General features: G+C 40.8%; 1 protein-coding gene across 6 annotated transcripts in view; it reads right to left on the bottom strand.

Moving 5' to 3' along the window:
* RAPGEF5 (Rap guanine nucleotide exchange factor 5) overlaps positions 1-15,535 on the bottom strand; it is a 267,204-nt gene that overhangs the window by 108,192 nt on the left and 143,477 nt on the right. For 3 of the 6 annotated variants that reach the window (XM_019497877.2, XM_019497879.2, XM_019497882.2), the window contains 3 exons: positions 14,658-14,684; positions 1,811-1,929; positions 1,325-1,413 (listed from right to left, as the gene is read on the bottom strand). In XM_019497877.2, the coding sequence (XP_019353422.1) occupies positions 1,325-1,413; positions 1,811-1,929; positions 14,658-14,684 (235 nt within the window). The remainder of the gene's footprint in view (positions 1-1,324; positions 1,414-1,810; positions 1,930-14,657; positions 14,685-15,535) is intronic. The other 3 variants (XM_019497878.2, XM_019497880.2, XM_019497881.2) reach the window with 1 other exon arrangement.

Here is a 15,535-nt window from a genome sequence, read left to right as displayed (position 1 = left end):
AGTGGTGCTTTCTCTGCACAAACTATTATTTTCTAGGCAGAAGAATCAGCACAATGTATATCACAATAATCAGACACCTTGAATTTCTTTTGCTCATTCTCTGGGTAAATTATGCATCACTGCTAGGGAAATACCTTCTGTCCAATAATTAATAAAGCAGTAACTTGTTCTGAGACCCTGACACTAAGATTCCTATGAGAAATACAGATGTGATTTATATTTTTAGTCACTTTAATCCTTTTAAACGTATTTATTCTTAGTAAACTCATTTGCAGTGCTGTGCACATAAAAGTATTAAAGAATGTGCATTTTAACTGCACTAGGAGCAATAAAATATGCCAACTCCATTTTCAGCCAGCAACATTTCACAGCTCTTCAGCATTCTGAAATTCTAAACTAAAGGGCTGGTTTGTGCTGATATTTCTCCAGTGTAGCTACTTTTATTAACACTGTAAATAAATTGTAGGCTGCAGACACTCCTGATAAACTACCAAAGGAGTACTGGTGACAGCAAACTGCATTTAGCCAGGAGATCAAGCTGAAAAATAAACTGCATGTCAAGTAGCTGGATCGATATAATAATTGCTCCAGGCTGGAAAAATTACAATCCATGGCTGAAGATGCACAACTACTTTACTAGGTTACATACTATATCTTGTGCTACAAAAAAAGTTTATAACCCATTTTTATGAAGCAGATGATGTACCAAAAGCACTTTGATGATGGCAACATTTGTATTTAGGGAGAAGAATGAACTGCAATATAAACTGCACATCAAGTACTCTGATCAATATAATAATAGCTGCAGGCTACAAGAAATTGCAATCTCTGCTTGAAGAGACATGAGTATTGTATTATATATGTCACAACTTCTGCTATGTAGGCAACAGCGTAAGCTATTTATATAATGGCAGAAGTTGTTGTTAAGCATGTAGTTTCATTAATTGTTGACATTTATGCCAAGAGGCTCTGTACCCCAGTTTACCACCTTCCACAGCACAGTCGAGTTACCACATTTCCTCCCTATATTTCTTCCTCAGGTTCCAAAGCTGTGACAGTTAGCTGGCATTCAGCAGGAGTGAGGATTTCAGAGGAAACAAAATGAAAACAAGACCCCAGGATTTGATTTCCTTTTGATAAACATGACCAAAATATCACCTTGAAATCCAGCATGTGATAGTTTAAATGAAGCTCTTAGAACACTTAACAATAGAGCTCCTTCAATACAGTGTTACCTGATGGCTCATCAGACAATCATACAGATACAACCTCTGACACTGCCAAAGGACCGCTGTTTTAGAAACAGCCTAAATTTGTCCCTTACCTGTCTCTTTGTCCTGGGCTGCTTCCAGGTGTAAGTCATTCAGGAGATGCTCCAAAATCTTCTCCGGTGTTCCCGATACCACCACATATCTGTCAGAAAGCAAAGAGTCCACAGAATCATCCTCTGTCGAAGACTGTGAACGGCTGCTCCATTCATCCTCCTCATCCTCCTCATCAATATATTTAAAATAAGGCACATCAAATGTAGGTAGGGGCAGTTCCCTGCCTAGAAAGGCTGCAGAATCTTTCTTCTCTAAATCAGGGTCAAAGATCCTCAACCTGGAACTTCCCATAATGTACAATTAATAACAAAGACATTCCCTAAATACTACTGTGTCTTGCCATCTTAGTTCTCTTGCTGGTAACTGAGTCCATCTGGCTGCTGAGAGCTCTGCAGTCAGCTTGTCTGTGTGTGTGTGAGAGAGAGAGAGAGAGAGAGAGAGAGAGAGAGAGTGTTTCTCTGAGCACCCAAGGAAAAAACTCTTACCTCCAATCATTCTCGGCACACCCTGATGTGGGGGCTGAGCTGCGTGACGACACTTTCCTAAGCACCAGAACATCTTGGTCTTGCTCCTTCTCTTGAACAGTAGTCACTTCATCATCCGGCTTTAATTTAGAGGGGGGGAAATAACAGAAAGAAACTGGTAAATTCTCATGGGACTCCAGGGGAAAAATGAAAGAGCTGATAAGAGCTACATTTTCTCCCTCTTGAAGCTGTTACATACTGCAGTTTCTGCCCATGATTTACAGTCAAAAGATACACAATGCACCAGGCATCTGGGCAAATCTCTGAAACCTTTAATATGTATTGACAGAGCTGGAACCTAGAGAAATCAGTTTCCTTCCCTATTTAATTTTTTTTTCCTTAGTTGGAAAACAGGACAGAAGAAATGTTCCCCTTTGCTACTCTTTGTCATCAGTTTTTAGCACAGTGTATTGGATTGTTATTCGCACTAACAGTGGTGTATTCATTTTCCATTTGATGCATGCATGTTTTATTGTTTCTGAATTGCTGGTCTGTTTAATGTCTAACAGATCAAATAAATTAGAGGATGACATACAATAGTTAAAGTACTGCAAACATTTCATGCCATTCATAATAGGCTTACTTACTATGTAAACAAAATATACGAGCTGTAGAACTACTTATGTGAGTTTAAAAAGAGTGGCAGTAAATGCACAGCAACGTACAGCCTTTATTTATATTTTTCATTCAAATCTTTTTTCTGCCACCTTTTAACTTTCAAAACAAAACAGACACAGGAAGCTAAGCTTAGTGAACATCCATGGTCTGACTCTCAACAAAGTGGAGAACTGAATGATATGGGTCAATGCACTGACTTTCTTCATCTCAGTTCCCTTAAAACAGAAGCAAGCCGGACAATCAAATCATCAATTTCTGCACAGGCAGCCTCTATCCACTGCCACAGAGCAACTAAAGCCAGCTGACTATGCAGTGTAGGAGATGAGGGTTTGCTGCTGACTGAGCAGCATACATTGACACATACCAACTGCTAGTCCTCCTAGTGGATCCTGCCCTAGAAGCATGAAGCAGCACAAGGAAAGCACAAAATGTAAATGCAGTTACATATTTCAGTTCCTGTTGCTGTAGCACTGATGACTTGTGGAGAAAAATATTCAAATGCTTAGTGGTAATTGGATTTAGAATTATGCTATTCAGTAAGTCAAATATATGTTTTAGCTTATTATTTGAGCAATAAAACTAGCACTTACATGTCAACTGTACTATATTCAGCAGTTGAGAGAAAATTCAACCAGGCCCAAGATTTATTTTAAAATCTATGGTTAGTGTTCCCCTTCCTCTCATTTATTTAAATAGCCTCTTGTGGGCTAAGATCAAGTTCTATTCCCAGTAGCACCCCACAGTTTTTTTCAGGATCATGAGTCCTTGCTCTAAAGATCCAACAGTTAAAAGAGAGTTTTATCCATAAGCACCTTGTAGAATTGATCTATTTAATTTCAGCAAGGTTGGATACACCTTGGTATCAAGCCAATTAATGTCAGATATTCATTGCAAAATTTCCAGGAGACATTAGTGAGAAGCCACATAACAGAAACACTGATGCATATTCGTAATCTTCCATTTCACAGGATGAATTTTTTGTTGTCTGTGTATTTGCAGAGCTGCAACAAAAGCAGCAAAAAATAAAAAGAGAACAAAACAGGTGTAGCATTATAACAATTGTACAGTATAGGTTTATACAAATAAGCCTCTCTCTCTCTCAAATATCCTCTAAGAACACCCTGAAACTATTATCCCTAAACTAACTGACGTTCTGAAATGCACCATATATTGGATATGTATATGATGTATAGCTTGCCGATTAACCATCTATGTAAATATACGTTAAGATGGGTGTATAGTATATATGTGAACATCTACAGTTTGCTGCAGCTCAACAGTGGGAGGAATGGAGGCGGAAGCTGTGACATGCTGATATGGGCATGAAGAATACCTTATGCTAGGAAGATAGAGTTTTTACTCTGAAATCCTGCTAAATAGGGAAGATTTCCAATAAAGATGATAAACCTCAATTAACTATTTGAATAAAACTATTCAAATCTACTATGTATATAATGCCCAGATGGTGAAGTTTTCACAAGATTCTTCTTTCCTGTCATCTTTATTTTAATTTGAAGCAAAGGAGCAAGAAATCAAATGTCAGTACCCAGTTTTGTAAAAAAACAAGGGTGTGAGGGTTGTATCCAAATTCTCTTTTTTTCTAAAAAAAGAAGATCCCAGTCAATGGTGAGGTATTGGTATTGTTGGTAAGGGTCCAGGTTTGGCCCACTTACAAAAGAAAATACTTTCCTTTACTAAGGGATTTAGATGAAATTCTGGTTATTCATTAAAAAAATTTCTGGCTTCAGACTGGCCTAGTAATTGTTCTGCAAACAAACTTTAAATTTAAATATAAACAAATGAACAAACAAACAAACATGAAGAAATTGCCCATATGTTTCACTGGTTTTGGTAAGTTTTGTTTTCAAGGCTGAAAAATAATAATCTGCTATTATGTAAATATGAGGACAAGTTTCTCTTACTAGCATCCTGTATGGGTCATGAAATAGGGAATACCTATTGGAAGGCAACTGTGAACCTGGGTCACTCTCCTAAAGCCATGGATAGAAGAGAGTGAAGAGGGGTGGAGGCCACTAGGGACGCCTTCCTGTTAAATACCATAAAATATTCAAGACCTACGGCAGTCACAGACATCATGTCCCTTGAAATAGAAATAAAATAACAATATAATTAAAATGTAAGTTTTCACATTCAAGTAACTTAACAAGAAATATATTTAAGGTCTTTCTTTTTCAAAGCTATTTGCATTCATTGTCCAATTAACCTGGAGAGGTAAGCAGATCGGCATAATAATTGCCGGGTATCACTATTTTCATTGTACAGATATGTAAATAAAACCAAAGCAGAGAAATTACCCAAAGTCATCAACAGAACCACAACTGAAACTCAGGCGATCCCTGGGATCCCAGTTTCAATTTCTTCTTGCAAAATTTCATCGCTCTTCTGATTTTGCTCCTTTACCAACTCCTCCATCCTAGAACAGGGAAGAAATAACTCTGCCTGGTTGCTAGGTTCAGGATTTGCTTGAATTAATGCTTTTCTGGAGGAAACATGGCCTAGGGAAGGGGAGGCCAACCTGCAGCATGTATGCCACAAGTGGAATGGGCAGCCTGTGTTTGTGACACGTAGCAGATTGGGGAAAGGACACACAGTACAGTGGCAGATAGGCCAGGAAGTAGAAAGCAGAGCAGCAGATAGGACATGGAGCCCAGGGTAGGGAACAGAAAGCACAGCAACGTATCTGACAGGGTACAAAAATCAGAGCAGGATATGGGGCAGGGGAAGGGGATTGGAGTGGCACTTGGTGAAGTTGCAGTGCTTATTTGCGGCACACCTGCCAAAAGATTGGCCTCCATTGCCCTAGAGCAGGGGGTCGGCAACCCCCGGCACACGTGCCGAGCATGGCACATGAGGCCATTTTCCTTGGCATGCGTTGGAGCCAAGGAGGCAGCAACTGTTTGTAGCCTCCCCGCTGCAGCTGGCCCCAGCTCTGGGTAGCTGCTGCCAGCCAGGAGCCCGGGCTGCTCCCAGCAGGCAGCTGGGATGGTGCAAGCCCTGCTGGGAGCAGCCTAGGCTTCAGCAGCTACCCGCAGCTGAGGCTGGCTGCAGCCAGGAGGCTACAAACAGCTGCTGCCTCCCTTCCCCGGCCTCAACGGGCACAGTACAGGCACCTGCTGCCCTCCCGGAGACCGGGGCTGGGAGGACAGCAGCTGTTTGTAGCCTCCCAGCTGCAGCCAGACCTGGCTCTGGGCCACAGAGCCCAGGCTGCTCCCGTGGAAGCCCTGCTGCAAGCAGCCTGGGCTCTGTGGCTATCAGCAGCTACCCAGAACCTGGGCCAGCTACAAACATCTGCTGCCTCTCCGCCCTGGCCCCGGCCCCAGCCCCAGCTGCCTGCCAGCCCCAGCCCCGGCCCCGGCCCCTGGCTCTGGGGAGAGAGCACATACCAGCAGTGCTCCCCGTTGTGCTGCCCTCGCCACTTCTGCAAAGCAGCGTTGGAACCCAGCGTGGCAGGACACAGTGGGGGGCACAGAAAGCTGACTGCTCCCAGCTCCCCACTGCCCTGCCACACCTCCCCTGTGTGCATGGGAGCTGTGTAGGCAGTAGTGCAGGGTTGTGCCCCTTGCTGCTGCCCCCACCTGCAGGGGAAGAGTGGCAGGGCAGCAGGGAGCTCAGAGCAGCAGGCAGCTTTCTTTGCCCCCTGCTGTGTCCTGCCACGCCAAGTTCCAACGCTGCTTTGCAGAAGCAGTGAGGGCAGCACAGCAGGGAGCATTATCGGTATGTGCTACCTCCCCAGAGCCCAGGGCAGGGTCTAGGGCAGAGAGGCAGCAGATGTTTGCTGCTGGCCCAGGTTCTGGGTAGCTGCTGACAGCCACAGAGCCCGGGCTGTGGGTGGGGGGCAAGGCGCAGCAGGGCTGGAGGGCAGGGGGCAAGGGCTTTGGATGGGATGTAAGGGTCATGTGCAGAGCTGGGGGGAAGGGGCTTTGGGCAGCAGGGCTGAGGGGCACAGACTTTGGGTGGAGGGCAAGGGGCACAAGCAGGGCATCCTGTCATGTACCCCCTGCCCTCATTTTGTTTTTCTGGCATGCTGGCACTCCAGCAGCTTCCAAGGTAGGCATTGTGGGGTTTTTCAGCACTCCAGCCAAAAAAAACATTGCCTACCCCTGCCCTAGAGGAATAACCAGAGAGTGAAAGAACTCCTGAGTTACAATCTGGAAACCGACTCAGTCAATGCATGGCCTTGGGCATGTAACTACCCCAGATTCTTTTATCTGTAAAAACCAAAAAAAACCTTATTTCTTACTCCTTGGGCAGATATTGTGGGTTAGTTCATGTTTGTATAGCACTTTTCAAATGTTGACTAATATACTTCATGCTTGTTATAGGTTTTAATTAATTATCTCTTTGTATCCCAGCACAGTACACACATCCAATATTATCATTCCTTAACTGCTATTTATCATAGGGAGTTTCAAACAAACAATAAAAGCCATTTGACTTGGCAGCTCTTTAACCAACACTGTAGACAAGTTTCCACTCCTAGAATCTATTTTTCTAGTATTGAAATGAGCAATTTATCTTCACTGTGAGTTATCCTAACAGTGGGAAAATAATACCTTTTATATTCAGCAGAAAAATAGCCCTGGGGTGTCATAAATATTTTTTTTTACATTTAGAGGAAGTAAAAACAACCGAAACACCTTGCTTAGTCCAAACTTGCATAGATAGGTCTCTTTACAGAACTAGGGATACAAACCCATTGGTTATCACTGGCACACAAGCATATTCAAATACAAATAATAGTAATGAAAATTACTGAAGAAATGCAGTTTTCAGTGTGGTGCATATATTCATTTTGATTTCTGTGTTCTTAGCAATGGATACGACACTGAAACAATCCTATCTTATATTGACAGAGAAAGGCACAAGCGAGGCTATTTCCTACTAAGATAATTTTGGCTTTTAATTAACATTTTTAAAGAAATGGATATGCATGGTGAACTCACTTCCTCAATACTGAAATTGGTTTTGCATCTAGATTTCATTCCAACCCACCATCCCAACCCATTTGCTTGAAAAAAAGATTACTTTTTCATTCATTCCTATACAACAGGTTTGGAGTGATCTTGAAAAGCCTTTTCTGTCAAGTATGGGTCCCTTCCTACAGCATCAAGAATGAGGACCACTGCCTTTATGGGTCTCTGCCATCATTAAATGAACAGGGCCTGTTGTCCAGGTGCTATCAATCTTGGCCTTGGAACATGCAGACAGGACCACTTATGACAAGTGTTCACAGCTAGTGCTGAAAGACTGGACCATATGGCATCGGCAACACAATGTTCATGTTAGGTTTCACTGAGCAGCAGAAGGCATACCTATGAGGTTTTAATTAGTATGTACAGTTTCATGAATGTGAGGCTTAATGACTAGTCAGGAAAACATCAGAGATACATTTTTTTTTCAAAAGTGAAGAAAGAAACGAAGAGAGAATAACTGGGAGAAGGAAATTGGGGGGGAAAAACAAAGCAAGTTCTAGAGAATGAGAGCACAAGGGGGGGGGGAGAGGAGGCCTAGAAACTGCTCTCTCCTTTTCCAAAAACCTCCAGCTTGAAAAGATAACAATTCATTCTGAAGGAGAAATAAAATATAAATCAGAAAAATGCTCTTTTGAATTCTGAATAGAACATTCAGCGATAGACTGACTGTATCGACTGACTCATATTTTTCATAATTCCTCTGTGGGATAGGATGCCACATTAACTGCAAAGTATAGGTGCGTTTCTCCCATTTCTAACATGCCATGTTTGTGTATTTAAGTGCCATTTACAAAGTAATTTATAGTATATACTTTCCAATTATAGAACACTCCTTCATCAGCTCAGGAAACTGCTTTTTAAAGGGAGGCTAGATCCAAATAGATAATCAGGCAAGAGACCAGTTTCAGATAAAACTCCTCACCACTGATTTCAAAAGGAGGAGGATAAGAAATATTATTGGGAGATAGTATAAATAAACAGATCCTCTTCACTGAATGGCACATTCAAAAAATCAAGGCTGTCCACAGGCTTCCTCTCTCCTGAGCAAAGGAGAAGGCAAAGGCAAAGCCAAGGGCAAGGAAAACTCTTCTTTGGACAATATGCAATAAAGCAAAACTTTACAAACTATCTGTTTCTAAATCACATGAAACAACAAAGGAATACGTACATTTGGATACAAAGAGGACAGGAACATTTTGTTTTCACAGCTTTATTTGGTAAAACTGACTCAACACAATCAGATAATGCTGATCATTTCTGTCTTTGCATCTTTTGATGCTGGTGCCAGTGCATGCCCTTGAGAGATAAGGAAAAGGGCATACTCAGAGAAATATGCTGAAAGCACAGGGTATCAACAGCCACTGAACACCACACAAGCTCCATCTATAATAAAATTCATGAATCCCAAGTTCCATTCCAGGTTCTGGAGACAAGCATGCTTTAGCGTTCACAGACATTTCTCCTTATTCTTGTTTTTTTTTTTAAAAAGATTAGATCTAGATAGACATCTGGCATGAAAAATTGTAGCCTAAACAGATATAGTTTAGCAAAACATTTTCAGATTTTAAATATTAAGTGTTGTGTAACTTGAAGAATAATTGGCCCTGCCAGCCCCACCTATACACCAAAGAAAGTAAAGATACATATTACCAAACCATCATCGTACCAAGTGATTTATATAAGAGAATTTATCTTAAAACAGCATTCACCAATGGAGAGAAAAAACTGACATTTCTTCTTTCCTTCTTATACTATAATAGAAATACTACTTCTGTGTTTGGGTGATACTGTAAAAGTTTTGTTTCCATAACAAATGGACAACTATATCTCTGTGATGGGGGTGTTAATGCATGATCACAGTGAAAGAGAATTACTTGTATAAAAAACTAAAATATAACTGGCTTATACAATTAAATAGTTTTGAAGTTCAACTATTCTTAGGGATGGGTGACCAGTCTATAAACCATTTCAAATAGTGCAACTAACCAGGGCTCTCAAAGTTAACTCAAAAGATCATACCAAAAACTTCACTAGTTTTGTTCTGAGGTATCTCTCTGGCAGATCTACTGCACGAACCCTATGTTGTGCTTATGAAGACCTCATTATCACAAATACCAGTATTCATCAACTCCTGCAAATGCTGGTAAAATACATTAAAAAAATGCCTATCTAAAAATATCAAAACACTCTATTGTCAAGAATGATCCTGAAAATCCCATAAAATATTGGACACCATGAGCACTTTTACAAAAATTGCTGATGTTATCATCCCCGTATTACAGTTTCACATTAATAACAGGTTACCCTTGTAGAAGGGCCAGAAGAATAATGCTGGCAAGACAGAGTTGGTAAATACCGCGTATCAGGGAAGAGAGTTCACACCTTAGCAGTCATATATGGCTCAGCTTTGCACATTTCAATTTTTACTGCTAAATGTCCGTTTAACCTCAGACTCAGACCTATAAAAATAGTTAAATAAGTAATAATCAATATTTAAAGGAAGGGGATGCAAGAAAAAAAATCTGGGACTGGGTAAGGAAATCCAGGATAGGGGGCCTGTGTGTGCCGCACACATGCACGCGCGCGCGCGCACACACACACACACACACACACACACACGGTGGACACTGCACATGGCAGCTCCTCCAGCAGTGGCTTGGGAAGCCACTATAGGAGCTGGGGTCCTGCACCAGGGGAGCATGCTGAGAGGTCTGTGCTGGGAGGGGGCGTTGGTTGGATGTTGGCTGCTGGCAACAGAACCTGGATGGGGGAGACGCTGCTGCAGGGTCTCACTGCTGTGGGGCAGGGCAGTTGGCAGCCGGACACCCAAAGCCACCGGGCTAATCATTCTGCCAAGGTCCCAGCTGGGGATTGGGTGCCAAACTCCTGCCAAGCCTAGGCCAGCCCCCACACTTGAGGGCATGCTCAGGGCAGGGCGCCAAACTCGCACCAAGCCCAGCCTGGCACCTGCCCCCACACTCCACTCTGTGAGAGGGAAGGATCCAGCCTGGTATGAATGCACTATCGAATGAACAGAATGTTTAAAGCAGGTATGCTTTATTGATTTGTGCATATTTACTTTTTATAATTTTATAAAGCTTTTAACAGTATATTGTAAAAACTAAATTGTCTGCTCCACACACCCCCAATTTGCATACTTCTGAAAATTTAAATCAATATTTAAACAAATGCTTAAAAATAAAATGTCAATTTTAGCCATCAAAATTATTTTAAAAATTGAATTCTGCCAAACCTATGTGTGGCAAATGGCTTCTTCATATGCTCTCAGAGCACAGGACCATTTATGCTATTCTTAATTACACTCAAGAAATAGTCTAGCTGACAACTCATTGGAACTACTCACAGAAGTAAAGTACTGCTCAATCCAAAAAAGGTTGGCAGAATGGTATTGTTAGGTCCTTGTACAGGGAACGCTTATGCATGTGAAAAGCTTTAAGCACAAGCAGTCCCATTGCTTTTACTGAGATTATTGTACAAACTTGCCAACATGGAGAAGCGCCACATGCAAAATAGTTGTGCCAGGAGGAAATAGGTCCGATCAGGGTTCTGCAGTACGTCAGTAAAAGAGGACTAAGTTACTGTGGGGTATCAGAGTCTGTACTGGCAACTACTATAGAGCAGCTGATGTATAATAAACCTCCCTCTGCATTTATCTCATAGTAAGTTGTTCATTTACCCAGACCTTTAGAGTTCATATAGACCAGAAAGAGAAAAGGAGAGAGAAAAGAGAGACACGGGAGGCCAGTGACAAGCACTGTCATGAATAGAATCCAGGGCCCCAAGCATTACTTTGGCACCATAAATGAAAGACAACAAAGCCACCTCTCAAGGCTTAAGCTCTTTCCTAGCCTGGACCATAAATGAGAGGAACCCTTAGGAAAGAGAAGAGGCATTCTAAAAAATAATTTAAAAAAAACCTCATACTGAGCAAATCCAGAGGGGATGCAGTGGTCCCCCTTAGGGCCTCCCCTCAGTCGATCTCCCTATCAGTCGACCACACCAGGGGAGCAGCAGCTGGGCACCTTTTCTGTAAGCCCCCAAAGCAAGTCAGGATCCTTCCTCCCTTCCCCTCTGTTCTCAGTGGCACAACCCCTTTCCTTCCCCACTGCTGCTGTCTCTGGCTAGTCTGGCTTCACATGCAGCCTGGCTGCAGAGCAGCTCTTGAGCTCCCTCCGCCTGTCCTCCTTGGGACATCTGAGGACAGCAGTAGCTATGCGTAGGGGAAGGGGTAATGGGAGGAAACATGCTGCTGAGTACCAAGGGAAAGTGAGTGGGGAGGAGACTTCTACTTGCTTGAGGGACTTAAAAAAATGTCTCCTTCTGTTGCTCCTGTAGTGCGGTCTGCCTGACCTGGTGTGGGGAGGCTGGAAGTCAGCTACTTGAGGAGCCCGGTTTCCAAAATCCTGGATCCACCCATGCACTCATATTAATTAGTATCACAACACTAACACCAGACAACTCTTTGTTGGATGATGAATAACAGCTTTTTAAGGAAACAGGAGACTAAGCATTTTCTTCCTGTCTCCCTTCACACACATGCACTTAAAAGTTATTAGTAGGCTCAGTCAGATAGCTTGACAATTTGCTACCACTTTAGCAAGGACAACCAAGGAGATTCTTACTTCTTAACCTTACTAAAAAAGCTGGAAAAGCTGATCTTTGCATGCAGAGGGAGAACAGAAATTAGAGCAAAGTTTAAGCTGTTCTTTATCAGCTAGTGCCTGGTATATAGTTCTGTTACAGTGCTGGGATATGAAAGTATGAGATATGCAGGGTAGATTAAAATTCAAAGGGGCTGCTTTATTCTTATTGGTCAAGATATTGCCAATGGAAACATTTTTCCATTTCAGAATTCCACTTCACTGAACCCAAAATGCTTCCAGAATGCACTAATTTCAACAAAAACCAGGCTAGGGGTCCAGTATAAACCCATTGAATAAAAAGACTCTCACTAATTTCATGGGACTTTGGAACAGGCCCTGCTTTCAGTACAGAGAGCAAGGAAAACACACTACTCTGATAACTGGGGCTACATAATTCTGAGTATGAGATGAGAAAGTAATCTGAAAAGACTGGAAGTTTTATCTCAAATACTCTGGGTCTCAGACAATTTTTTATTATTTTATGCTATTTAGAGAGGCTCTTTATAGAAAAAGAAATCTGACAACTGTTCACCGGATATATACAGGCGTACTTGAGAGGAAAATACAAAACAGATCGTAAAACAATGAAATTACAGAAATGATTGCAGCTTCGGGGGAATCGGATAAATAACGATTCTGCATTCCATACTAAAGTAGTCTGGCTTTTATCCTAGCCTATAGCCACCATTCAGACAAGAATGGAAACCGCTGTAGATGACAGTGGCTTTAATTTCTCTAATTTATTAACGTAGGGTAAACCTGATCTTAGGAAAGGCATCCTACACAAAGCCCTCTGCACAATTTAAATAACTACTTAAATGAGGCATATGGTCTCCTACAGGATATGTAGGAAGATGAAAGCCACCAGATGTGTTTACCTACTTACCTATCAACATAATTTGGGACACTGAGGAAACTTCTAAAGCAAGCACACACAACCGTTTCTTTTTCTCCACCTTCACCTCAGAGAAAGGTATGTGTTAATGAAGCCAGGGTGATGACAGTAATAATGATCTCTTAACAATGGCTTAAGTATAGCTTAACTGCAAAAAGTTTGGTATTGTGAATCAAGTTTCATTTTCACTGTTGCCAATCATTCTGGTAGAAAGTAAATAAAGTACATAAATGTGGTAAATGGGGATATACAGGATATACACTTTAACCCAGGTTTCCAAATGTAGACAATCAAAATGATTGCTCCCTAGCAATTTGTTTTTCAAGTACCTTTGCTCATGACAAGCAGCTGACTTTTAAAGATTGCTGCGTACTGAAATGCCTACATCAGAATCTGGTCTTGTGAAACATTTAGTTCTAAAAATGAAAATACTATATAAAGCTCTGGCTCATTCCACTGTCACCATAAATATGTACCTCAAATGCACTGAGACTTAGTGGGAAAGACATTATAGAAGCCACCACCAGAAAGAGTGAAAATGTTGTGTAGGTGAATGGAAATGTTAACCAAATACTAATCTAACGTTTAAAATAAAATCAGGTTTTTCAACTTCTAATTAAATTGAAGTGCAAACAGTAGAAATCATAAATTGGGGTTTAAGTAATTTTCTATGGTCATTCTAGGGAATATTTTAATTTAAAAAAACCTAGATATGATATTATAATTTCTTTAAAGAGCAGTACTAGTAATGCTAAATATAATTTTCTTGGTTACAGCTCCTAAATTTAACTCCTTACAACATAGCCTGAAATCTTTTTTATTGATGATTTCCTATTAATTAATTAATGCATATGAAACACTCAAAAAATAGATAACCCACTAATATAAACATCCTCAGCAGAGAGGGGTACAGAGCATGAAGTAAGACTGTCAAAGAAATTGAAAATGGAACTTTTAGGGGAGAAAAATGATTCTGTCACCACTGCCTGGAGACCTAATCCTGCCTTTTTACATGGGAAAAATGCTTATAGTTTCAACGAGTGATTTATCACCTTAATGAAAGGAAGACAAAGATATGTACAGAATTTTCTTCTCCATCACGCTGTCCTCATGTATGCACGCACACACACACACACACACACACACACACACACACACACACACTGGTCATTTCTCACCCCTATTTCACAAGTGAGCACGTAGCCAGCCACATACAACAAAACCAGAAAAAATAAAAAAGAAAAGCCTGGAAGGAAAATAAAGATATGAAGGAAAACGAAAACTATGGCAAATATAATAATAAAATAATTAATACAATTAAAATTACAAAGTACTGTACAGTACACTATATCCATCATGCTATACAACAATGCTTTCCATTTTTTGTTATAAGCTTTAAAATAATTAGAATCAACCTAATTTCAGAGTTCTCTCTTGTTTCAACCAGAGGCAGTGTCTATTTCTTAATTAAGTACACACTGAAACCTTTTACAGAGTAAGTGCCAGCATCTCTTCTCTTCTCTAGGTTTTGCTTTCTTTACATAGCAGAATTGTGCACAACTTCAAATAAAGGAACAATTATAACAAATGAAATTGGAGTATTTATGCAAATTATGAAATGAAAAAAGTATTGTTACCTTGGCAACCGCTAAATCACATGGCACCTGCAATGAGATGCAAGAGTAAATACTTATGTGTATTCACATGTCTTCCATGCAACAGAATGTTCTTTTGAATTCAGGAATGCATAATGACAACATGACATTTTCCATAGTTCACTTTTCTAGGAAAAATTGATAACAGTATTCCAAACTGCTTTTTTTGTGCTTATTTTGTGGTGTGGTTTGTTTGTTTGTTTTGGACAATTTAAACAAAGGTATTGTTACAGCAGCAGGGAAAAAGGAAATGGACTATTCACAGAACATTTATTGGGATTTATTTGAATTAAGATTAGGAAGCAAAAATTGATGTCTGTATTTTGTCTATACTACAAAAATCAGTTTATGTCCTTGTAGAAGAAGACCATGAATGAGGAAAAGCATTGGATGCCTGAAAGCTTGTCCAGCAGCTCTCCCAACTATACATGTCCAATAAAAGACATCACAAAAAAATCCTTGCCTTCTGGACCACTGACAAAAAAATTCCAACCCTACTGCTAGAAAAAAATACTTACTGACAGTCCGTCTTGCCCATAGTCAGCATATAGTCTCTTCTTTCTCCCTCCTCATTGAGATCTTCTCTCTCTCCTTTTCCTGTTTCCTTACTATGCCAAAACTCTGCAGAACCCCTTTAAAGCATACTCCCACATCTGCCATTTCCATCCACAAAATATCTTAATATCCAACAGACATGACACAGATTCTCCCCTAATTCTTCCCTCTTTTGTCACCATAGTTAACGCCACTGATGACAGCTTCCTCAAAACACCTGTTTGTATCACTTACTCTTGCTAACTCCTCTCCCACACTACATCCTCCTTCTTGGTCTTCTGGGTAATTCTAAATTATAGTATTTA

Source organism: Alligator mississippiensis, chromosome 5, assembly GCF_030867095.1.
Source record: "Alligator mississippiensis isolate rAllMis1 chromosome 5, rAllMis1, whole genome shotgun sequence".
NCBI lineage: Eukaryota > Metazoa > Chordata > Crocodylia > Alligatoridae > Alligator > Alligator mississippiensis.
The sequence above is the reverse complement of the archived record's forward strand: the minus strand, read 5'-3'. Positions and strand labels throughout refer to the sequence as shown.